At 57.4% G+C, this 23,672-nt stretch overlaps 2 protein-coding genes across 5 annotated transcripts; one reads left to right on the top strand and one right to left on the bottom strand.

Moving 5' to 3' along the window:
* Window positions 1–2,037: 2,037 nt before the first annotated feature.
* RASL10B (RAS like family 10 member B) lies at window positions 2,038–11,630 on the top strand. Of its 3 annotated transcripts, none has more exons than XM_059380565.1 (5): window positions 2,038–2,307; window positions 3,063–3,122; window positions 5,156–5,518; window positions 9,875–9,999; window positions 10,497–11,630. In XM_059380565.1, the coding sequence occupies exons 3-5, from the start codon at window positions 5,303–5,305 to the stop codon at window positions 10,765–10,767; spliced, it is 612 nt and encodes a 203-aa protein (XP_059236548.1). In that variant the 5' UTR covers window positions 2,038–2,307; window positions 3,063–3,122; window positions 5,156–5,302; the 3' UTR covers window positions 10,768–11,630. The 3 variants fall into 3 exon arrangements, with proteins under 3 accessions (XP_059236548.1, XP_059236550.1, XP_059236549.1); XM_059380566.1 differs by lacking the exon at window positions 2,038–2,307 and adding an exon at window positions 2,952–2,974; XM_059380567.1 differs by lacking the exon at window positions 3,063–3,122.
* A 392-nt stretch (window positions 11,631–12,022) lies between these two features.
* Window positions 12,023–21,694, bottom strand: GAS2L2 (growth arrest specific 2 like 2). Of its 2 annotated transcripts, XM_059380564.1 has the most exons (7): window positions 21,544–21,694; window positions 20,941–21,154; window positions 19,317–19,558; window positions 18,292–18,399; window positions 16,871–16,967; window positions 16,054–16,306; window positions 12,023–15,500 (listed from the first exon to the last, which is right to left on the bottom strand). In XM_059380564.1, the coding sequence occupies exons 1-7, from the start codon at window positions 21,577–21,579 to the stop codon at window positions 13,973–13,975; spliced, it is 2,478 nt and encodes an 825-aa protein (XP_059236547.1). In that variant the 5' UTR covers window positions 21,580–21,694; the 3' UTR covers window positions 12,023–13,972. The 2 variants fall into 2 exon arrangements, with proteins under 2 accessions (XP_059236547.1, XP_059236546.1); XM_059380563.1 differs by lacking the exon at window positions 21,544–21,694 and having other exon boundaries at window positions 20,941–21,502.
* Window positions 21,695–23,672: the final 1,978 nt, after the last annotated feature.

Below are 23,672 nucleotides of genomic sequence, written 5' to 3'. Positions count from 1 at the left end.
TCCCAAGGTGGTGTCCAACCTCCCATATGAATAGCTGTATGTCTTTTTAAAAGGCAAGAAAAAATAGAGGTCACACGTTGAGACTTCCTCCAGGTCCCGCACTGTGATTAAAAACTCTCTACACCTGGGGCGCCTGGGTGGCTCAGTGGGTTAGGCTGATGCCTTCGGCTGAGGTCATGATCTCAGGGTCCTGGGATCGAGTCCCGCATTGGGCTCTCTGCTCAGCAGGGAGCCTGCTTCCTCCTCTCTCTCTGCCTGCCTCTCTGCCTACTTGTGATCTCTCTCTGTCAAATAAATAAGTAAAATCTTTAAAAAAATAAAATAAAATAAATAAAAAAACAAACTCTCTACACCTAAAAACAAAAACAACAACAAAAAACCTCTCTGTACCTGTAGCTCCTTTAGGCCCTGAGGACAACTGATCACATCTCCACTTTACAAATAAGGCAATAGAGTTAAGAAAGTTCAAGTTACGGGCCTTTAGTCACATAGTAAGAAGGTGGGCCAGGATTTAAACCCAGATCTGTCCAATTCTGAGGTCCAGGCTCATAACCACTACGCTTTGTCTGGATGGGAGAGGGAGGAGGAGCAGTTGGGAACATGCCCAAAATGCAGAGCCCAAAGGGAGGAGGAAACTGGCTCGGTGAGGAATCTGGAGCCCATGAGTAATAGAAAGTCTAGAAAGTCGTAGTGGGTAATGCTGGGTTCCAGGGGTAAAGCACGGGAGAGAGCTCTGAGCTTGCCTTTCCTTCTCTCTGACCTGCAGGCAACTAAAAATTCATTTTTGCAACTCTGGGCCAGGTGGCTGCCCTGCTTAGAGACCCTTCACCGCCTTCCTATCCTGCCCAGGGCTAATCCAAGTCCTTACCCAGCAAGCACCGCCTTTGAGACCTTACCTCAAGCCCCTTCCCTGCCTCCTCTCACCAAGCTGCAGGCCCTGGGCTCTCTGCTCCTAGCACTCCCTTTGCAAAGCTCTGTACCTGCTCCTGCCTTCCCTCACCTGTAGCCCTCCTCTCCCACAGCCTCCCTCCCACCCGCTGCCCCAAATCCACTTCTTTCAAGGCTCCTTCCTTCAAAGTTGCCTCCTCTGAGCCTCATGACTCTAACTAGTTCGTCCCTCCTGCCCTCCTCCAGAACCTAGGCTTTTCACCCAGCACAGAATTCGTGAGGCTGGGTCTGCTTCTCCCCCTTGGGCTGGGAGGGCCGCCCAAGTAAGGATTCCCCATCTTTGTATTCCAAATTTTGCCCTTCAGTAAGACCAGTTACTCAGCCCCTCTCGGCCTCAGCGGTCTCATCTGTAAAAGCAACCTCCTAGAACCGGGAGGATTGAATCTGAGGACGCAGGCAAAGCTTGGAGCGCGGTGTCTGGCACATAGTACACCCTGGCGGAATGCGAGCTATCGACGGCGAATGCCGCTGTCGCCGGTGGTTTTAGAATAAATATATAAGTGATCGTGCCTGCAACCCCTGGCAAACGCTGCTATCTCCCAGTCTGGAGAAGAGAGGGGGGCAGTCGGTTTAGGGGAGTGGAGGTCATTCGCTGGCAGGAGATAAGCTGTGCTCTGCGGCTACCCCGGTCTGTCCTTCTTGCTCCGCTGCCACGAAGGGCGAGAGTGACCGCCCGGCGTTCGCCGTGCGGCGGCGGAGAAGCGGGACGCTGTCGCCAGCACTGAGTGAGGGGCACACAGGTGCGGCCAGCGCGCTGGCCTGGGAAAGGTCTGAGGGAGATCTAGAGAGGGAAGCTAGTCTGGACGTGGAGGGCGGCGGGGTGGAGAGGGAAGGAATTGGAGTGCAGCAGAAGGCTTTAGGGCCTCTCCAGTGCCTTCCTCCCACCCCCTTCGGGGAGTGGGAAGCTAAAAATCTGGCGGCGTGGGTCGGGAGGGGGTGCAAAGGAGGCTCGGGGTTCAAGAAGAATTCTTCCAGGCCCGCGCGAGCGAATCTGTCAGGCTCAGGGACCCAGCGGAACGCCAGCCCGACACCACCGCCACCACCACCACCCCCCCCCCCCCCCCCCCCGCCGCCGCTGCCACCGCCGCCGCCCGGCCTGGCGCTCCCCTCCGCCTCCCTCCTGCCGGCGCGAGCGGGCGGCGCGCTCCGGAGGGAGCGCTGGGCTGGAGGTTTCCTGCCCCCTCGGCGCCCGCACCTGCCCTCCGCGCCCGCCGCTGAACCCGCGCCGACTGGGCAGCCGGGGGCGCCCCCACCCCTCTCCCCCCGGGCCGGGGAGCCGAGGGGCAGCGCCGGAGCCCGGGGGGAGCGCGGCCCCGCCGGCCGGCCGGCCAGGGCCGGGGGCAGCTAGGACGGCCCCGGGTAAGCGGCGGGAGGAGGGAAGGCGGGCGGGGCAGGGCCGTGGGCTGGTGGGAGCGAGGTGGCGGGGCCTGGGGGCAGGGGCGAGGAGGGCGGAGGGGGTCGGCTGGCTGGCGGGGAAGCTGCGCGGGGCGGCCACGTGAGAGCGGGAGCTGGCGGCGGTGGGAGGGGGGGGGGCTGCAAGGTGCTGGAGGCGGAGAGCAGGCAGGGCTCCGGCATCCCCCCCGCCAGACTCCCACCAATCAGGTCATGGGGAGCCCAGCAGCCTCCGACGCCCCCACCCGCTCACTCCCACATGAACGTGTGGGGACAAACAGCGGGCAGACGTGTGACTCGGCCCATGGGCCCGCGAAGCCAGGGCTATCAGTCTGGGGTAGGACTCGTGTGTCCAGATCCAGGGAGGGGAAAAGAAGCAGGCTTGGGCCCCCGTGTGTGTCCCCCGTCTCTTGCCTCTCTTGCTGAGGCGCTGTCTGCAGACTCACTGCAGAGCGCAGGCCTCCGAGAGGTCGCGCTCAGGGGGCTGGGCCCTGATTCTCGGGACAGCCCCCTTCAGTCCCCACCCAGCTAGGGACGTTGGGTTAATAGGCACTTAGACCCAGGACTCCTGCCAGAGAAGAGGGAGGGGGCACCGATCACCTCTGAGTCAGGGACAGGGCCACACTCGAGCCTGGTGAGTTCCAGGAGGCTGGCCCCAGCCCAGTGGTGGCCTCTCTTGCACCCCCTCCCTGGCTACAGCACTATCCCCGTTTATTTCCCAGCTATTCTCCAGAAAGGGTTGATTTCTGCGCAGGGAGTGTGGCGTCCAGGAGAATCTGCAGGTAGGACACATCTTAGATCCCTCTAAGTGGCCACACCCAGAGGGAGGTGGGGGGACTCCTCTTGCATTCCTTGCCCTCTCTTCCTCCCCCAGGTGCCCCCCTCCCCAGCTGCTTGTGCTGGTTATGTAATTAACCAAGCGGAGGCTGTCTGCCATGCTGACAGTGTCCAGGGAGGCCTGAGGGGCCCAGGGCCTAAAGGGATTTATGGGGAGGAGGGACAGGCCCTTACCCCAGTGGGAAGCCCAGGGAAGTAGATAAACACCTGTTGGAGAAAGGATACCATATGGGGCAAAAGGAATCAGGGTCCTAGTCTTTAGTTGAGAGCTCAGCTCTGTGTGTGGTCTCCGCTTGCCTGAGCCTCTGGTTTGGGGTTTTGGTTTTACCTTCAATAAAACGGGGAGAAGAGTCTCTCTCTCTCTCTCTGTCTCTCATACACACACACACACACACACACCCCACACCCCAAGTACATGAGCAAGAGTGGGTAGTGACCCTTCCTGGGATTGCTAGGAGTCCCATTGAGATTTTAGAAAACCTCAGATGGATGAGGAATCCCTGGACCCAACAGTGGCCACTATTAATTGCACACCTGCTGTTGCAGGCCCTGGCCTTTTCCTTTCAGCATCACTTTCACGGCATCACAACACCAGGGGAAGTCTCTGGGCCAAGACCACTTCTTAGGTGGCAGAGCTGGGAGTCAGACCTTGGTGGCTCTCACCCCAAATCCGGCCCTACGTTTTACTAGGCTGTGTGTACACTTACCCAGTGGACTGGATTTTTTGAGTCAGGCCAGACTGAGGGCCATTCAGACATGAACTGGGCATATATGGAAAGAACATGCATCCGCAGAGAAGAATGCATGCTTGGTCCTGTGGGAATCCAGCCCACCCATCTGCCCTGGGCCCAGGGAGCAGGCGCTGGTGTCACCCTCCTGCGAACAGTCCCTGGACAGAAAGTCTCAGGCTTAGTACCAGCCTTCCTGGTCACCATCCCTCACAGAAAGAGAAGACAGTTGACTTGGATTATCTCAGGAATAGGGACTCTTAACCCCACTTTACATATGGGCAGAGCGTAGCCCTCATTGGGTAGGTGATGCACCCTTGGACCACATCTAGGAAATGTCAGAGCTGGGGTTTAGACCTAAGCTCTAAAGTCACCAAAACTAAGCAGGCAAGGAGCGACTGAACCCAGAGCAAGGCCCAAGCCTGTAGCAGCCCTTTCCTGGGCACCTGCTGTGTGCCAGACCCTCTGAGCTCGGGGAGATGCCAGGAAATGAGATGTAGCCGGTGGACTATAGGCATGCACCAGCCAGAACTTGAACTTGGAAGTTGGAGGGACTGCAACAACGCTGCGGAGGGGAGTAGCTGCCCTTGGGCCCCCTTCTCGCCCCCTCTTGAATCTTCTCTAAAGTGGCAATACCTGCTTCCCCTGAGGGATCCTGTCCTGCCAATGGCCACTGTGTGGGTGTGCTAATACCAAGTGCTCCCCAAGTGGCGGGCTCCAGGGCCAAAGCGGTCATCAGTCCAGACTTCTCACTGGGGGACATTTGGAAATAGGGGATATTTTGGGTTGTCATGGTAACTTGAGTCGGCTGCTGGCAGGTACCTCCTGGCAGCAGGGCTGTAAGACGTCCTGCCCAATTAAGACCTCTCTCCACAAAATGCTGGGAGCGCCTCCATTGAGCCCCCCTGGACTCGGCTCCCCCCGGGCTCTGTGGGAAAGCTCAGATTGGAGCAAATCTAGTGTGCGTTGCTCTGCGTTACAGCCTGCCTTGGTGGGGGTATGAGGGTGGGCCAGACTTGGCCAAGAGTCAGGTCATAATACAGAAAGAGGGATTCCCACCAGAGGGTGGCGGGGGGAGTGGACGGAGAAGGGAGAATGGAGAGACTCCGGATAGATGCGGCTAGGTGTTCTGGGAAAGGGAAGGCATGCTGAGGGGCAGCGGCTGCTGCAGCTGAGTCCCCGAGGTGGGGCAGTAACAGGACAGATCCAGGGAAAAACGGGCCCACCAAGCCCACCTCTTGTCCCCACAGTCCAGGTGGAGGCCGCAGAGGGCCCAGGGCAAGCAAGGGCAGCAATGGTGGGTCCTGACGGTGGCTGAGCCCCCAGCCCCTGGAATATGCAGCCCGGGGGAGCCCCAGGCAGCGGCGAGGACGCGGTGGCGGAGCGGGGCGGGAGGCATGGTCTCCACCTACCGGGTGGCCGTGCTGGGGGCGCGAGGCGTGGGCAAAAGTGCCATCGTGCGCCAGTTCCTGTACAACGAGTTCAGCGAGGCCTGCGTGCCCACCACCGCCCGCCGCCTCTACCTGCCTGCCGTCGTCATGAACGGCCACGTGCACGACCTCCAGATCCTCGACTTCCCACCCATCAGCACCTTCCCGGTCAACACGCTGCAGGTACGAGGGCCCAGGACCCGCTGGGGCAGCCGACTGGGGAGTCAGGGGGGTGGCAGCGGTTGGTGGGCACGAGTGGGGTGGGGAGAAGCTGGTCTCCCACCTTTTCTGGGCTCTGGCCCCGTCCCCATCCTCTGGCTCCAAGGGCTCCGTGCCGCACCGCGGGCCACCCTGCTTAGAGCCGACATTTGGGTGCCGCTTTATTCCACATGCATGTCATGAGCATGTAACGTGTGGTAGGCTGGGCGCCAGGGTCGATGGGATGGCGTGCAGAACAGATGTGCAGTGTGCTCTCCTGGAACTACTCTACTCACAGTCAGGTGAAGACAAGCAGGCAGTGGTCACACACGCAGTAAGTGTGTGCTTGGCGGCCTTGCGTCTGCTGAGTGGGACTGGGCGGGGAAGGGGCAGTGGAAAGCAGGGCAGGAACACTAGATGCTTGCTAGTGTTCCAGGCTCTCAGACCCATGGCGTCTGTAGAAGGGGCAGCAGAAGGAAAAGCAAGGGCCTGGGAAAGGTGGGTTCTTGGAGACGGGAGGCCCCGACCAGTCTTTCATCCAAAGGCCTTTCTTTAAGTGATGCTGTGCCCCTTGGCCTCTGGACTAGCCCACGGGGCAGCCTTCCTGCAGGGTTGGTTTCCAGTGCCCCCAGTGCCCTGGCTGACAGTGCTCCTTTCCCTACCCTGCAGGGACCAGGTCCTCCTTCCCTCTCTCTCTCTCCGCCTCTGGTGGCTCAACACTAAGAGGCATTTGTTCACCTAAGGAAGCCCCTGACGGGAATGTTCGGAGATTTCTCTGGAAGGACAGGCAGGGGTCGTAGCTTGGCCACTTGTGACCACAAAGCCAGCCATCTCTGGGGCAGCGGCTCAGGCTCAGCACTGTCTTGGCAACTCCGGGCAGGAGGACTGTGGCCCAAGTCCAGAGACACAAGGCTATCCCGCCCCAGGTGTGAGGGACCCACACCGAAGACAAAAGCCTGATCTGCCCCTTGGAAACCACGAGGTCGGGGCCATGTGTCCGGGGTCAGGGCATCGTGCCTCTCCTCCGAGGAGACTTCAATGGAGGCCTTAGTGTGTCCGCAGTCTCCCTTCCAGTGTTGCTCACTGAGCGTGGCTTATTCGTTCACATTGTGTTGTAGATTAAATTTTAATTTAATTCCAGTTTTGGAATAGGTAAGACATAGTTTCAAAGTCTAAATTTGTATAAAAAAAACAAAAAGGAAAAAGGAAAAAAGTCCCAACTGCAAAAAGGTACACCCAGAGAAATCCCAGTCCCGCCCTGCCCTCTTCACCCTGATTTTGCCCCACTCTCAATGGCCATCCTCGCTGGCTTTTTATTCACACTTCCAGTTTCTTTAAACAAATAAGAAAATGTGTTCTTCTTCCACTCCCTTTCTTACAGAAAAAAAAAAAAAAAAAAAGTTCTCCACCTGGTCTTTTTGCCTTACATTATAACCTAGAGATTTTCCCCGAGGGCTGGTATCTGAATGTCAGTAGCACGGTTGTGCCACACCCCCCTGGAGAGAGGGACCATGGCATCCCTTCTTGTGTGTCCAACTTCCAGTCTGCCGCACCAATAGCCTGGTCCATGGTCTCTCTGCACAGGGGGAGGCGTATCTGTGGAATCGAGCCCCAGAAACGGCGTTGCTAGGTCAAAGGATAAATGCAGCTGAATTTGGAAGGAAAGTTGCATATTTCTGTTGTTGTGAGAGCAGTGTATGTGAGCGCTGTTTTCCCTGAAGCCTGGCCATCAGACTCTAGTGTCCAATTTGGGGGGTTCTGACAGTCTGATAGATGAGATGTGATAGTCTCGGTGTGGTTTTGGTTTGTGTCTCTGATGATGGTTGAAGCTGAGCATCTTTTCATAGGCATAAGAGCTTTTGCATTTCTTTTTCTCACAATTCTTAAGTCCTCTGTCCATCTTTTCTGTTGGGTTGTTGTCCTTTCTCTTCCTGGTTGATCCTGAGTTTTAGACTCTCCTGGATGCCCTGGAGCACAAAAAAAGTGACTTTGAGGAGAGACATACCGAGAAGGGACCCTGCATCCTCAAAGATCAAATATAAAAGCTAAGAATCTCACTGGCCCCTGTCTGAGAAGAGAAATACATTCTTCTCCAATGACAGCAGAGAGGCAGCCCAGGAAAGTGGTCTGAGCCTCAGCAGTTCCCCCTGTAGCCCCTCTCCCATCAGAGGAGAAAGCTAGCCTTAGAGAAATGAACAACAAATGCAGGGTCCGCACCCAGGTGGCAGAGCCGCCCTCAGCTCCCAGGTCCTTAGAACTGGACTCAGTTTCCCCTGCTCCCCGGTCTTGATGCAGCCCCAAGATGGTCACTTCCAGTCTGGAACCCCGCACAGAGCTAGCTTGGAAGAAAAGCTGAGCTTTCCTGTTCCCTCCCTTCAATCAGGGGTGAAGGCACAACCCAAATAATCAGGAGCCTTCCTCCTCTCCTCTTTGGAGCCCCCAGAGAGCAGTGGGAGGGAAGGCAGCCTGGAGGCCCCCTGGAGGAGGCAGCATGTGGGGGCAGAGGTGAGGCTGTCACCCTCAGAGGCTGGCAGCTGTTCCCTCTCCCCAGCAGAGAGCTGGAAGAAGGTGGGAGCCTCTGTGCCCATTTCCCCCTAGCTCCCATTCCTCCTGGCGGTGAGAGGAGGAACCCCATGCACCAGAGGGTCCCAGGCTCCCAGAAGGCACTGCCCTCTTCCCTGTATCCCTGGCCCGAGAATCCAGCCCCCTGGTTCCTGGCTTTAGATTTGTCCCCAGTATCTTCCCCCTGCACCAAAGTTAAAACTCAGCACAAAAAAAAAAAAAAAAAAAAAAAAGCCACATCATCTCCCAGGGGAAATGCACTGCAGCAGCCTCCTAAGCCTTTCAGTCAGGATGTGCTTTTCTGGAGCCGGACTGAACTCTCCACCAGGCCAGCCATCAGAGTCTTTCTTCTTTCATTCCTGCTCTGAGGTGGAGAGCCCAGCCCGAGTCCTCTGAGCCTGGCCCCTGCCCCAAGGCAACTCAGAAGCCGGCAGGGCACCAGCCTGCACCTCCTCCGTGTCTTTTGCCCATGCCCTCAAGGGAGAAGACCCTGGTGCCCTCTGTTCTCGGAGGCCTCTCCCTCCTCCAACATCAGAGACCTCCTCTTTCCACACACCCGTTGGCTTCAACTGCTCTTGCATGTGCCATCTGCTGGAAGGTTAACCGGCTAATTAATCTCTCTCTTTTTAAAGATTTTATTAATTTATTTGACAGAGAGATCACAAGTAGGCAGAGAGGCAAGCAGAGAGAGGGGGGGAAGCGGGCTTCCCGCTGAGCAGAGAGCCCAGTCCAGGACCCTGGGATCATGACTTGACCCGAAGGCAGAGGCTTAACCGAGCCACCCAGGCGCCCCGGCTAATGAATCTCTTAAGGAATCTTCTCTTCAGTACACTCAGCCTTTCCAGGGGCCTCTTCCTCTGGAACAGCAGCCCCTCTCTGAGAATTTGCCATAAGCATTCAGGAACCTCTCTCTCCCCAGAGCTGCCCTTGGGCCCTGGTTTAAGTCAGCCCCCACTATGCAGCTAGTCTCAGTCTTTTTTCCTCAAGTCTTCTCCTTCTCAATCCTGAGGGCAGCGTGGAGCAAACAGAAGGAGCACTTCTGGGTAGCAATCTCAGAGCAGTGCTGTAGGCCGAAGTTGCACGGATCCCAGCATGGAGAAGGGGGGTTCAAGGCCACAGAGAGCTCACCAGCCTAAGTAGTGCAATGAAAGAGCCTGCTGAGAATCAACACAAAAACACAGCAGGCCTGGCTGGCTCTCACCCTCTTGGGACTTCACAGCAGAACTAGGGAACTGGGGATGGAAACAGCTCTAATGGCCAAGGTAGAATCAGAGTGTTCTTAGCACACAAGAAATGAAGGGAGTAGTCCCCTGCTTGCAGGAAGGCTCCCTGGAGGAGGAAGAAGGATTTTAAACTGGAAGACAGAGGATTTCAACAGATGGAACAACTAGCTCAGAGGGCTTGGCTCTTAGAGGCAGGCACATGACACATGTACTTGAACAGAGGACCAAGTGGATGGAGGAATGCATGAATGGTTTGGGCGATGAAATGGGACAAGGCAGATCTCTGCTCCAGAAATGCACACGACAGTGAGTGCTGGGACTCTAGAGGTCAGGCAGTGGGACCTGCCCTATCCTGGCTTGGAGATGGGGAAGCCACTGCTGCACCACCGAGCTCCTCCATTCTGCTCTGGGCCAGGCCTCCTAGGGATGTGTGGGTGTGGGAGGCTTGAGGTGCAGTGGCAGGAGGGAATGCCCTCTGTCTATGCCTGGAGGTGGCTGGGGGCAAAGGGAGCCCTCAGGTTTGCTCTGACCTTGGCACCGGCTGCGGGTGTTGCAGGAGTGGGCAGACGCCTGTTGCAGGGGACTCCGCAGCGTCCACGCCTACATCCTGGTCTACGACATCTGCTGCTTTGACAGCTTTGAGTACGTCAAGACCATCCGCCAGCAGATCCTAGAGACGAGGTGAGGGTCCACCTCTGGGGACTCCAATGCTATCCACAGCCCTGGAAAGGGGAAGGGGGGGGCGGTGGGGAGGAGGGCATTGGTGACATACCCTCTGGTTCCTGCACACACATCCAGACATACTCATTTTATTGTCCCTATTCCTAATAACTCACTTTTGGTTTCTTACCATGGGGTGGCTGACTAGTCTAATGCAGTGGGTAAGAGCCGGGGCTCTGGGAGCAAAACTGCCAGGGCCACGTATCTGTTCACTTTAACCCAGTTAACAGATAAGCCTCAGGTTTCAAATCTGTCAAATGGGGATAACAGACCCACCTTTTAGATCAGTTGTTCCCGTTAGAGAATATAAGGCACCCCGAGGACTGAGCACTGTGCCCGGAACAGAGGTAGGGTAGTAGTAGCAGTATTGACCAGGTACAGCCTGCCCTTCTTGAAGTCCAGGGGTTGGGAGACCAGGCTGTGTCGTTCTGAAATCTCCTCCCGCTCCCACCCCGCAGGGTGATCGGCACCTCGGAGACGCCCATCATCATCGTGGGCAACAAACGGGACCTGCAGCGCGGGCGCGTGATCCCGCGCTGGAACGTGTCACACCTGGTGCGCAAGACCTGGAAGTGCGGCTACGTGGAGTGCTCGGCCAAGTACAACTGGCACATCCTGCTGCTCTTCAGCGAGCTGCTCAAGAGCGTTGGCTGCGCCCGCTGCAAGCACGTGCACGCCGCCCTGCGCTTCCAGGGCGCGCTGCGCCGCAACCGCTGCGCCATCATGTGACGTCGCGCCAGCCCGCGGCTGCACCCCGACCGGCCAGGCGGGGGCCGCCCCCCCCCCCCGGGGACTGCGGGGTGGTTCAGGCGGGGAGCGCCGGGGGAAGGACTCGGGCTGGCCAGCCCTGGCAAGCCCCCGCAGCCGCGGGCCCTGCGGGGAGAGGTGGAGGGCGAGGGGAGCCTCCCACGACGGCCAGGTCCAGCCCCTCTCCGCATCCGTCTTCCTGGGCCCGCCGCCTTTAGTGCTGTAGCTAGCGCCGTGTGCCCGGCCGGGCCCCAAGGGGCGCCTTGGCCTTTTGGGATCGGGAGGGTGAGCGCGGGGCTTGGGGGTGGGGAGGTGCTGCTTTGGCCGTGGGGGCCCCCACCCGTCTTCTCCAGAGAGAGTGTCTGTCATTGCCCTGCATCTTCTTTCCCCGTGTCTGTCTGCCCAAGCATCTGTTGGTCCTTAGCTATCTTATCCACCCTCCGCTCCGCCTTCCCCAGCTCCGTTCACAGGGCTCTCATTTCGTTCATCCCCTTGTCACAGATCCTGGCAGCTTCTCTATGAGGCCAGCCTCTGGACCGTCAGCACCACCGGCACAGGGCAGAGAGATGCAGGTGGCCCAAGGACCCTAATCGGGGTCTGAGGGTTGAGTCCTAGGTCAGTCAGGAGGAGAAGGCTGAGCTCTCCCCGTTCCAGGGAGATCTCCCCGCCCAGCAACCCCCAGAGACACAACAACCTACCTTCCAGCCTTAACTCGATGGTCCATCCCTGCCGGGTGCCCCTCATCCCCTTCCTGACCCCAAAGCCAGATCACCCCCTGGGTTACAACTTTTTTCTTGATGGAGTGTGGAGAGGGAATCCCCCAAAGGATAAATTTATTTCCACGATGCCAGGTTCCAGCCCTCTATTCCCTCCTGCGTTGGGTGGTCTGCAAGATTGGGGGATGTTGGGTTTGGGGGGCTGGTGGTGGGCAAGGTGGTGCCTCCCGGGGTTGGGAGGGGGTGGTTAGGTTGTACTAGTGAAGACTCTTATCTCCCCCATCCCACTCCAGTCTGACTGCCCCAGACCCTGCCTGCCTTGAATCTCAGATTTTCTCTGATAAATCTGGGGAGGGGCAGAACCAGGAAAAGAATTATGGGGACCCCTGTGCTTGGGGGAGATATGCCCACACCTCCACCCCTCGATAGAGGCCCTCAGGATCTGATACACCCTTACCCCAACACCAGTTGGCCCTATGCCCTGACTCACTCCACCCCATTTTCTCCGGCTGCCTGGCCGGTTTCTACCTCTTGTCACCGGAGCTGATCACTGTCAGTTTTGTACCGATTTAGAAAAAACAAAATCCATAAAGATATTAGGACCGGCCTGAGGGATTACTGGGGTACTTGGAGGATGGGAACAATGGTGCGTGTCCCCTGCCCCTAGCTGAGTTCTCCTTGAGGCTAAGTCCTGGGCCCTGGTGTGGTAGGATGATAGGAAGGTCCCTCGTTAGAAGAGGGGCAGATAAATCAACCCAGCCTCAATGTAGCCAAGCTGCAGTGTATAGACCAGAAAATCAGGTAGCCCAGAGCAGTGATGGAGCAGATTTGGGGGAGGGGTCATGGGTAGGGAATTTATCCAGATCCAGTGTGAGAGGGAATCTGATTCTCCCTTCCACTTCCCCAGCTGATCCTCCCTCCATCCGTGGGGTGTAGCACAGTGCTTCAGTGACTGCCCTGACCTTGGACAGTCCAGTATTTCTGGGTTCTAGTCCCTGCTGTGTTGCATGACTGGGCAAGTGACCCGCCCTCTCTGAGCCTCCCTCTGAGACAGAGGAGGTGGCTCCCCTTCCCCACACCTTGGAGTGGCTGGGAGGGTAAGGAAGAGGGCCTGCCCCCTTTGATCCCCTGCATCCCTGCCCCCTGGTGCACCCAGGGGATGGGTGAGGGATGGCAGCATCTCACCTGCCCCATCATTATCACCCCCAGCTGAGGCACCTGAGGTGGGCATGGGGGACCCAGGCCTCTGGCTGCCCCTTATGGGAGCCATTGGAATGTACTGCCTGTCCGGCCCCCCTCACCCCACTCCACTGCACTCCAGGTATTTGATTTTGATTCCCTCCACCCCCATTCTGAGTCTCTGTCCGCCCCCCCATCAGGGTTTCCCACCACAGGGTCTGGAAGTGTGTATGATGCCCATTGCGCTGTGATCGGAAGTCAGATTAAAAATCAGGGAGTGTTTTCCCTTGTTTCTGTACAAGGTGTTGGCTCAGTTCCTGCCCTGGGAGGGAGAGGGCTCCCCTTCGGGGCCTGTCTGCTGAGCTCAGCTGTGGGAGGACTGTCAGGGCGAGGAGGCTGCTCTGAGTCCCAGAGCCTGGGTCAACCAGAAAACTAAGAAGTTTGGGACTCCCCTCTCCACCTAGCCTCTGAGCACTCCCACGCTGATCAAAACCATCACGAGGGGAAGTGAGAGGTCTCCCACCAACACTCTCGGGAAAACTTTCATAACTGGGCTCAGTCCCAGCTCCTGCTGCGGTGTCTTTGTTCCCAGTTAGGGCTGAGCCTCTGCAGCCCCTTCGTGGCTATAGATGTGATAAGAGCTCTTCACCATCCCTCTTGACTTGGAGTGATCTCAGTTTCCAAAACCGAGAGCAAAGCTTTGAAGTCCTGCCGGCTTGTGTGTCCCTGTCCTTGGTGCTGACACATGAGTGGCTTCCCGGAGAGAAGGGCTGTCTGGCAAGGTTGGCTGAGCCTCAGGAGAGGAGACCTCTGTCACTCGCCCTGCCCCTGCCCCCACTCCCTGTCCCTCATCCCCTTCCACTCCAGTGGGTAACGCTTGAAGCTATACCTTCCTGCACCTGGGGAAATGCTTGAAACTGTGCCTTCTGCACCACCACAATCCTCGAGTGACGGACTCAAGAAGCTTGGGACTCAGGAACAGTCCCAAAGTGTTTAATAACTTACAAGACTTATGGAAACGGTGGCCGTGGCCAGAGGCCAGGAGTTTGGGGAGCTGTTCTGGGAGAAGGCAAGAAAACCTAGGGTGGCCTCGGTGTCCTGAAGTTGGAGCGGGAGATTGAACCAGTATTTGTCTTCTGACCCCATCCATACCCTCTCCCTTGCCCAGGCCCTGGATGGAGGTGAGGGACCTTGCTCTCTGTTCCTGCAGCTGGGAGTCCAGTGGATAGCTGGCATCCTTTTCACTTCCTTCTGCCCCAGACTCACAGGCTCAGAGCTGGGAAGGCTCCTCCTTAGACCCAGGACTCCTCCTCAGGTGGGAGTGGGGCTTGATCAAGCTGCAGGAGACCCCTGTCCTCCGAAGCCTGGGGGTTGCTCTTCAGTGGGGCAGCTGGTTCTCCCTTCTTTCCTTCCTCCTCCTCCCCTGCTGAGGCTCCATCCACCCCCACTCCCTTGGTGCCCAATGCTGCTCTCCCCAGTCTGCCCCTGGGGAGTGCCCTGGCTGAACCCACATGGAGGTAAGCCAGTGGCCTGGGGATGCGTGAAGGCTGCTTCCCAGGCCTGTGGTCCCTCCGCGGCCGGATTTTGGGCCTCAGCTTTAGCTTGTAGATGGATGGGACTCTCTGGGGCTTTCGGAGTGTTCTCTTAATCTTGGCTGGACATTTGTCAGAATTGGGGTCTGAGGGTGAAGATGTGGGGGCTTCCAGGTTGGCTGACACAGTGGGGCCTGAGCAGTCCTGCCTTCCCGGAGCTGGTCCCTTCATCCCGGTGCCCTTGGCACTCAGGCTTGCCTTTACCTTTGACCCACTCTCTCTGGCTCCCAGTTTCCCTTTGGGGCCTCCTGGGCCTTTTGGTAAGGCTCCCTTAGGGGAGCCTGTAGAGGCTGCCTTCCAGGCTCCCAGGTCCACTTTAACAAGGGGTGGGGGGCCCTGAACCAGTTCTTGTATGACTTTGTCATAAGGACCTCCAGGCTCAGGCCACCGCCCACCTAGGCTGGGAACGTAGACTCCACTTCGAGGGATGACTCCAGACCCTGTGCCCTGGGGGCAGGCACCCCCCACCTCTAGAAGCGTCATGTTGGCCAAAAGCTCCTCCTCAAGACTGTGGTAGATAGCTTGATCCTTGGTTGCCTCCAGGGGAAGGGGAGGGTATCGCTCCTCCAACACCTGTGGGCCCAAGCCCCAGGGCTCCCCAGCTTTTGCTGTCACGTGGCTGTCCATCTTCTGGTCCCCTTGTCTCGCATTCACAGAGAAATCCCCATGTCTGCATCCAGCCAGGTCCCCAGGGACAGCCCTTGAGATGGGGTCACTCTCCAATTCTGTCATGGGACCTCCACTGGCAATACCTGGAAAGCTGCTTCCTGGGGTGGGGGGGTGGGCAGGGGGCAGCCGGATAGGGAGCTTGGTGGGCCCTTTAACAGGGGACAGAGAACGGGCAGCTGGTGGCTCCCTGAGCTGGGAGGAAGCACCCTCAGCCTCACCCCTGGGTGGTGGCCTGAGGCCTATGGGCTTGGCTGGGCTGGAGGATTGAGGAAGCGGAGACAGTCCTCTTGCTGGTGTCCTTTTGGTGGTGGCTTCAGGGACTTGGAATCTCTGGGAGGCGGAGGCCCTGGAGAGAGTTCCCTGGCTGTCTGTCTCCTCACGAAAGCAAGATGTGGGAGTCGTTCCTCTGGGATGTTCAGAGGAGTATCTCTCCTCTCTCTTCCCTGAGGAGCTCCACTGTGGGTCTTGGCCCCTACGGGGGGATGAGGAGTTGGGGCTGGGTGGGCTGTCCCCAGCTGGCAGCTGCCTCCAAGACAGGGTGGGTGACTGATCCTGGAGCCTGAAAGGGAGAATCATAAGGCCAGCAGGACCATCTCATCCAGTCCCCTGGCTCCAGGAAGGGAAGACATTTCCCCAGCCAGAACACCAAGGGGGCCAGAATTCATGTTGAATGAAACAGATGCTCTCTGTCCCTCTGTGCCTGCCTGAGTCTTCCTTATGACAGATACTGTTCAAGTTTATTCTCCCTCATTCCCCTGTGTAGCAAACAGAAGCCTGGTTTGGACCCTGGGTTATTTCGGGTCCCAAACTACAACTCCCGAACCTTGGGGGAGGGGGCGTCTGAGTGTGTGTTCTACTGTGAAATGGCAGAAGGTCCTTGGGAAATCTCTATGGGCCTTTATGGGCCTCAGCTTCTTCATCTATGTAATGGGAGGGGGTACAAAAAAGCTAGATGATCCCAATGGTACTGACTGGGTGCCTTTTTGGTTCTGAACACCTGGGGTAGGGGCACTGCCAGGAGACCTGCTTCCTTTATCTTGGGGAAGGGGGGAGCTCTGAGAATGTGAACTCCAAAGAAGAAAGGGACCCTGCTCTGCCCCTCTCCCTTATACCTCAGGAATGGTGTTGTCTCTCTGGGAACTCCCGCCTCTGCTCCCCGTTTATTGTGGGCTCTAGGGGAGGAGGAGGCTGGGGGCCTCAGCTTCCGGCCTGAAGAGGTATATGTCTTCCAGTCCACGGGGGGCAGCGGGCTCTGGGAACGGCTGATCGTCATCGTAGGTTGGGGCTGCGAGGGCCCATCCTGCACCCTCACCTCATGCTGCGCCGGTGGGACAGGAGGCTTCTGGAAACTGCCCGTCTTGTGTGCTACCCACACAGTCCCCCCAAGAGAGAGGAGAGGAGGAATGGGTTAAGTTCCTGCTGATAAGGTCCACTGTTCTGCCCTAGCTGTCCCATGTCCCGAACCCACATTAGAGACAGTAGGACCTACGGTGGCAGTGCCAGAGCTTCCTTATAAGAGTTCAAAGGATGAAATCTGGTCAGGGGGTCCAGTTTGGGGTGCTAATGGAGGTTACGGGAGGACTAAAGAACCCTCCAAGTCATACTTGGTGCCACCACAGGGCAGTACAAAGCCAGACCTCAGCCGTGCCAAGAGGCCCCTGACCAAATGCTGATTCTGTGTGTTTGGCGTCATCTTGTGGCTATGACTGGTATTGCACTAGGGCTGCCTCCCTCGTCATACCACTACCTTAAAAAAAAAAAAAAAAAAAAAAAAAAAAAAAAAAAAACCACACCAGTACCTTCTATAGTATCTTCCTTTCTCCATCCCCACATACTTCTTGTCCCTGGAGATCAGACCTACTTCCTACCTCTGCTTCTGGCCTTCCGACCCAGAGCCACAGGGAAGGGACGGACTCTCAGGGGACTCACAGAGGGATGTGCACCGGCAAGGGTCATGTTTGTCCAGATAATGACTGAGGGTGTCCCAGCCGCCCCCCACACGCACCATCACGTGGTTCCGGAGGATCTGTAGGGGACAAGAATGGGGTTGGGGGCAGGATGGAGGGCGTCTCCTCTTCCTGGAGCAGCCTACTGTTTTCCAGGAGGCACTCCTATCCATGAACACACGATCACGAAGGTTCTCCTTGCACAGGTATATTGTTGGGGGGTTGGGGGCATTGTGTATTTTGCAGCCTGCCTCTCCTCCACAACTAGCATCGGATAACACATGTTGTCAAGGGTGGCGGCCAGCCTGACAAACAGGCTGACAAACAGTTGCCCCACAGCTAGATGAGGGATCTCACAAGCACTGTGCACCCTGGCCCCGGAGCACTATCTTCTCTCCCTTCACTGGAAAGAGATTTTCACCTGCACATGCCTGTATCAGAAATGTGGCCCAGGGCCACCTGGGTGGCTCACTTGGTTAAATGTCTGACTCTTGATTTTGGCTCAAGTCTATCTATCAAGCCTATCTCAGGGTTGTAAGATCGAGTGCTACAACGGGCTCTGTGCTGAGTGCGGAGTTTGCCTGGGACATTCTCTCTCCCTCTATGCCCTGCCCACCCACCCCACCCCTGTCTCTAAAAAAGTGGTCCCGCTTTGTTCTGTAATGAGTGTGTCAAGGAATCCTGGGAGTCCCATCCACCCTGGGTCCACTCTGGGACCCTGGGACAGGTCACAGTGTCTCCAGGTTTCCATTTCCTCAGCTGAAATTCCTTGTCCCGACCTACTTCAGAGAGCTCTTGGTTCAGGGTCTGGGTGAGGACCCAGGAAGCTGGCTCCATCTCCAGTAATGGCCTGTGATCAAGGAGAGGGCTTGGCCAAGCCTCTAGGTACAATCTGTTTCTGGTGAGGCGTGACCGGTTATGAGGGGATGGGCAGCGAGGGGCACATCTCTCATCTGGACTGCTGCTCACTCTGCAGGATATACCAAACCAGGCATGTGAGCTATGGACGATGGGGCCCATGTGGCTGGGCTGTGCACTGAACACAAACTTGGGGTTCTCATGCCTTTTGCTCTGACCAAGCATGTGGAGGGAGTGGAGGCAAAGGACATTCAGGAATATCTGTCATACTTCATTGCTGCCTGGACACTCATCTGCACTGGGCTAAGGTGGAGAAGATGGGGGGCAGGGTTCTGGCTGCCCTAATGGGAGGAAGGGGCAGGATCACCAACTTTGCCAATGATCTTCCAGGAAATCTGCAAGGGAGAGAAAGAAAGCCCCAAGGCCTGATAGGTTGGGGTGAATGGTGACTTCCTGTCCTTGCCCTCAGTCCTGGGCAAAGTCCCATGAAAGGCATCCCCATTCCGCTGATCCAGGGGACACCCCAACACCAGTCCCCAGACTTACCCGGATGAAAATGAGGGTGTTAGAGTCCCCCACGCGGTACTTCCCCTCAGACACTTTGACCATGGGGAACTGAACTGGGCACGTGCATCGACTCACGAGGTTCCGAACCTGTGGGCAGTGATAAAGGGCTCAGTCTCCCCTCTGCACAGGTGCCCAAGCTCCCTACCCTCTACCCTGGGTCAAGCCCAATGAGAGGGAGCCTGCCTGTCCCCAGAGCCAGCCTCCAAGTCAGGGCTGGGGGCTGAGAAAGGAGCTTGAAGACTTTTAATGTCCACTGAGAAGGAGACCTTGAGTGCCTATAGTCCAAGTGCCCTTGTGGGTCAGTGGAGAAATGATTAAGAAGGTGGACCTTGAAATCTGACAGGTGTGGGCTGGAGTCCTGCCTCCACCGCACCACAGGCCTTGGGCAAGTTAAGGAACCTTCCTGAGCTGACTCCTGGGTAGTAGAGATGGGTTAATCCCAGTAACCTCCCACGCAGCGCCCCCTCGGTGCCAGACACTGTTCCAAGTACTTCCTATACGCTGGCTCATTTAATATACAGCGGCCATAGAAAGAGGGGACTAGTTAAACCTCCACGATACGGATAAGGGAACTGAGGCACAGAGAGGTTAAATAATTTGCCCCAAGTCACACAGCCGCGGAACAGTGGAACTAAGACTTGAACCGAGGCGTCGGAGACGGTGCCAGAGGCTGTGTTCTCAATAGCCGAGTGGCGGGGGCTCGGTGAGAGAGATCCAGAGCGCGGGATTTTGATGAAAACGTAACAAGCAGCTTAGCTGGGGCGATATGTGATGAGGATCGAGGCCCCGAGTGGAACACGGCTGACTCAAAGCCGCACCGAGAATTCATTCGCTGGGGGTGGTGGGGGCTCTGGGGCTCGAGATGTAGGCGGCTCGGACCCGCGCGCGCCGCGGGCAGGGGGCGGGGCCGACGGGGCGGGGCGGAGCCGGAGGGGCGGGGAGGGGGAGGGGCGGGGCCGGCGGGGGCGGGGTGGGGCCTGGAGGGCGTGTCCAGAGCCCCTCACCAGCTGATCCAGGTGGCGGAAGTGACAGGGCCGCCGCGCCGGCGGCTCGGGAGGCGGTGGGTCCGGCGGGGGCAGGGCCAGCTCCTGCCGCAGCTCCTCGTCTATCTCCTCCTCCAGCCGCACCAGGGTGGGCGCCGCCACTCCGAAGCGCCAGGCTCGGCGGCCCAGCTCCAGCAAGCACAGCACCACGTTCTTCACGTTCTTGCGTAGTACCAGGTCCTCGGTCTCGAACATCACCACCTCTGGAGAGCGGGGCGGAGGGGGAAGGGGGGCAGGTAGCCTGAGCCCCCTGCTGACCTCCGCCCAGCAGAGGAGCTGGTAGAGCCCTGGGGCGGTCCCAGGCGCGGGCTGGAGGCACCGCGGAGGGGTAGGTGGGGGTGGGGGCTCGGATCGCCAGGTCTGGGAGTCAGGCCGGCCCCTAGGAGGGGTCTGAGCAGAATTGTTCAGTCACTCAGAGCAGAGTAGGTGGCCCGCCTAACAGGACAGGCTGGGGTGAGAAGAGGTGACACAGCCAAGCAAAGAGGCCCGGAGCCCCACTGTGGACTAGCCCCACCTTGCCCTTCTCTCTACTCCGTTTGGCAATAGGGGTCTAGGAGTAAGAAGCAGTTTGTTCTGCCTCCCACCCGCAAGGCTCATCTCTAATATCCAGCAAACATCTGGAACAACCCTCAGCCCACATATAACCAGGCAAGGTTGAGCCTGACTGCCCGAATTGGAGTCCTGATTCTCCCACCCAGCAGCTGTGTGTCCTTGGGCTAGTCCGTGAGCCTGTCTCCTCCTCTGTAAAGTGGGATGTAGACTATTTCAGGGGGTTGCTGTGAAGACAGTCGTTAGGCGTCTGCAGCCAGGATCTGGCTACATGGGAGGTGCTCGGTCAGACACTGGCTTTTCTCAGCCTTCGGGTCTCGCTCCGCACTGCCTTACCAGCAGCCAGGAGCTGGGCCTGACTCTTCCCTCTGCCTGACCTCACACTCGTTTTGGCCTGGAGGATGGCACAACATCCAGCTTCATCCCACGAGGCCTAGGAGATGAGGGACCCTGTCCTGTCCCTCGCCTGTGCCTCACAAGCTTCAGCACAGCTGGCCCCACCCTAATGTCCGTCTGCCTCCCTGTCCTCCCCGCAGCCCACCCTGGCTTCTCCTAGTCATCCAAACACAGCACCTTCTTTGTGCCTTTGCCCCTGCTGTCCCCTGCCTAGAATTCCCTTTCCCATAAACTTCTATTTGTTCCCCAAAACTCAGCTTAAATCTTCCTCCTCTGAGTGGACTTTCTTGGCCCCCACTACCCACCTGTTTCCTCCCCGGCTCCTCAACACATAGACTTCTGTTTGGGGCTTTTAGCACACTGGGCTGTAATTTGTGAATCTGTTCATCTGTCTCTCTTCCTAGCATGAACTCTTTGGACTGGGTCTCAGTCCTCTTGGTCCTTTGTGCCCAGCACAAAGGAGATAGGGACTAAGCGTATGTTTGTTGAATGAGGGCATCATTGAATCAACACATTTATTTACTGACTCAAAGCCAGTGAGGAAAGAGGACCTGGCTCCTGACTTCTGGTGCTGGAGACTTAGAGAGGAGGTGGGTTCTGGCAGGATAGGGGCGTGGGGAGGGGAGGCAGGATGGTTTACCTTGGATGCCCATCTCCTTTCGACACCACTGGATGAAGTTGGAGACGTTGTCCCGAGCCTGGAAGGTACCCGGCTGGGCGGCCTCATTGCAGGAAACCCCAGCCCGAGGCAGGGGAATCCTTTGGGCTCGGGCAGGTGCCTCAGCCAGGAAGGCCAGGGCGGCCTCAGTGATGGCATTGGCATGCCGGCACAGCACCAAGCCTGTCTCCAGGACCTGCAGGAAGTTGGAGGCGTCGATGTCCAGCCCGTAGAGATCCCGAAGCCACTCAGCCAAGTCCTCCATCATGGCTTCCAGGTACTGCTCGCTGGACTTAAAGGGCCGGATGCTACGCACTGGTGGCCCCAGGGTCCCAGGCCTCCTCCTGCGTCCCCCAGGCCGGGGCATGGTTGGACCCTCAGCAGGGAGGAGATGGGTACCTGTCTTCACTCCTGCTACCTGCTGGGCCTTGGCTGGTTCTCCCTGACTCAGGGGTGCCCCTTCTACCCTCCGTGAATCGAGGACTTCCGGCTCTGCTACTTGCCGGCAGCCTTGGCCCGGCCCCCGCCCCCCCACATTCCTCAATGTCTGCCGGAACTTTCCCTACTTGGTGGCCCTGCAGTGACCTCACTCTCGGGCTGCCCAGTTCGGCCAGAATTCATCACCTCCCAGGACAGACGGGGGTGAGGATACTGCTCTCTCCCCCTCAGGACTAGACTGGTCCAGCAGGCTGCCTCCCACCCCCCAGCGGCCGGCGGCAGCAGCAGCGGAGCGAGCCTCCCCACTCTGCTTTCCCCTCCTCTCCTTGGAGACCGCGCTGCTACAAACACTCTTCCTTAACCCTTGAGGCAGCCAGCCAAGGACTGCCCCGCGCAGCCCGCCCTGACCCTCGGAGCAGGGAGGAGAGGCTGGGGCTGGTTTCTCTCCCTGGGTTGAAGGATGAGGCTTTGGGGGGCTAGGGAGTGGGGGAGGAAAGCAGGGCTGGGGTTGCTGAACCCCTTGGTATTTAGCGAGCACTGTAAGATGGGGCTGAAGAAGATGCATCGCAGTAGTCTGAAGACATGACTTCACGCCTGGCCCCTTCCCTGGGGCCTGTATCCCTCTGTGACCTTCATATGCCACCTCGCCCCTCTGCGCCTCAGTTTCCTCAGCTGTACAAGGGGAATAGTGTTGACCTCTAGGGTGCTTTGAGGAGTAAAGGAATGATGTAGGTGGAAAGTTTCAGGACACGCGCCCACTCGGGGCGGGGTGGGTCCCAGCTCTCGCTGATTCTCCCAGCAGCCCTGCTGATGCCCCGTGATCCCTGCTTTCTCTGAGAACCTGCTCCATCCCCCACTCTAACCACAGGATTCCTCTAGAGCCGGCAGTGCATGCTGTCAAAACCGCAGCACCTCACCCTGGCCACAGCAAAGCTCCGTCAGTAAATATTCGGAAGTTCCTCCTATGTGCCAGGCACTATTACAGGCCTGAAGAGAGAACAATATGGAGGCTCCGAACATGCTGGTGGGGGGACGGGTGACAGGTGACAAACATGCAAATCCACGGTAGGTCAGATGGTGATAAATACCAGGGAGAAAAGGAAAGCATTAAGGGAGATGGGACAGTGGGTGGCATTTTATGTGAGCTTGTCAAGGGAAAGCCTCACTGATGTGGTGATATTTGGACAGAGGCATGAGGGTAATGAGGAAGCAGGCATTGCAGGTATGGGGGCGGGGAGGGTGTGCAGGCAGAGGGAACAGCCAGTGCGAAACCTCCAGACAGGAGCTAGGGTATGAGGCAGAGGGGACATGGACACCCAGATCAGGCAGCACTTTTCTTTAACTTTTGGAGATAATTTCCTTTCAATTATTTTCAAAAGGCATCAGGACCGTGATTATTGTGTCCATTTCGTAGATGAGGGAACAAGAAAACTGAGGTGGGCAGGAAGCCTCTCTATCTCCCGCTATAGAGGCTATAGCCTCTCTAGCTCCCGTAGGGTCCATTGGGTGTCCTGGCAAAGTGGCAGCTGATCTTCCCCAGGGGGAGAGAGCAAGACAGAAGCCAGTGTCTTCACTGCCCAGCCTGGAAAGTCATGCTGTCATTTCTACGATATCCCATCGGTCACCCAGGTCAGCCTTACATGGGAGGGCACTGTATTGGAACACGAATTCCAGGAGTCAGGGACCATGGGAAACCTTTCTAGAGGCTGGTTATCCCTGTACAGAAGGGCTAGTTGTTTTTTCATGTATGCTAATAAAATCCCATTATGTTCAGGTAGTGGAGCTACCTGAACTGGAGCTTTCTTGAAATGTGGGAAAGTGGGCCCAGCCCCAGAAGAGGAACCCTGATTGTTCAAGTCAGTCATGGCAGAGCTAAGATTGAAGTTTCTGCTGAGGCTTCAAGACACAGTAGAGGCAGCAAACCCAAAAAGGAGTAAGACTGTATGCACTCTTAATTGAGGCATTATCCAAAAGCTGCCACTTGATCCTCATATTTCTCTCCCACTAGACTCTGTCAAGAGTTAGGCTGTTGCAGAGCAAGAGACAGTTTGCAGAGAATTGCAGCTGTGCTGTGGGTCTTGTGGCAGGCCACAGAATGGCCCCCACAGAGAGCTGTGTCCTCATGCCCAGAAACTGTGGATGTCCCCTTAGAGGGCCAAAGGGACTGTGCAGATAATCCAGATTGTCAAGGCCGACATGAAATGTAATCACAAGTGTGGGGCAGAGGGTGGCCTGACTGCAGAAGTAGGAGAGATGTGCCGGTCAAGCAGAGATCA

This window comes from Mustela nigripes, chromosome 16 (assembly GCF_022355385.1).
Source record: "Mustela nigripes isolate SB6536 chromosome 16, MUSNIG.SB6536, whole genome shotgun sequence".
Taxonomy (NCBI): domain Eukaryota; kingdom Metazoa; phylum Chordata; class Mammalia; order Carnivora; family Mustelidae; genus Mustela; species Mustela nigripes.
Note: the sequence above shows the minus strand (reverse complement) of the source record. Positions and strands in the feature narration are given on the sequence as shown.

What these genes read in the sequence shown, in the direction of transcription:
- RASL10B (XM_059380567.1), top strand. Translation starts at nt 5,303, where the DNA reads ATGGTCTCCACCTACCGGGTGGCCGTGCTGGGGGCGCGAGGCGTGGGC. An exon ending in TCCCGGTCAACACGCTGCAG is followed by an intron (nt 5,519 to 9,874) that starts GTACGAGGGCCC and finishes CGGGTGTTGCAG; the next exon opens with GAGTGGGCAGACGCCTGTTG. An exon ending in CAGCAGATCCTAGAGACGAG is followed by an intron (nt 10,000 to 10,496) that starts GTGAGGGTCCAC and finishes CCCACCCCGCAG; the next exon opens with GGTGATCGGCACCTCGGAGA.
- GAS2L2 (XM_059380563.1), bottom strand. Translation starts at nt 21,325, where the DNA reads ATGCCCCGGCCTGGGGGACGCAGGAGGAGGCCTGGGACCCTGGGGCCA. An exon ending in AAAGGAGATGGGCATCCAAG is followed by an intron (nt 19,559 to 20,940) that starts GTAAACCATCCT and finishes CCCGCTCTCCAG; the next exon opens with AGGTGGTGATGTTCGAGACC. An exon ending in ACACCCTCATTTTCATCCGG is followed by an intron (nt 16,968 to 18,291) that starts GTAAGTCTGGGG and finishes TGTCCCCTACAG; the next exon opens with ATCCTCCGGAACCACGTGAT.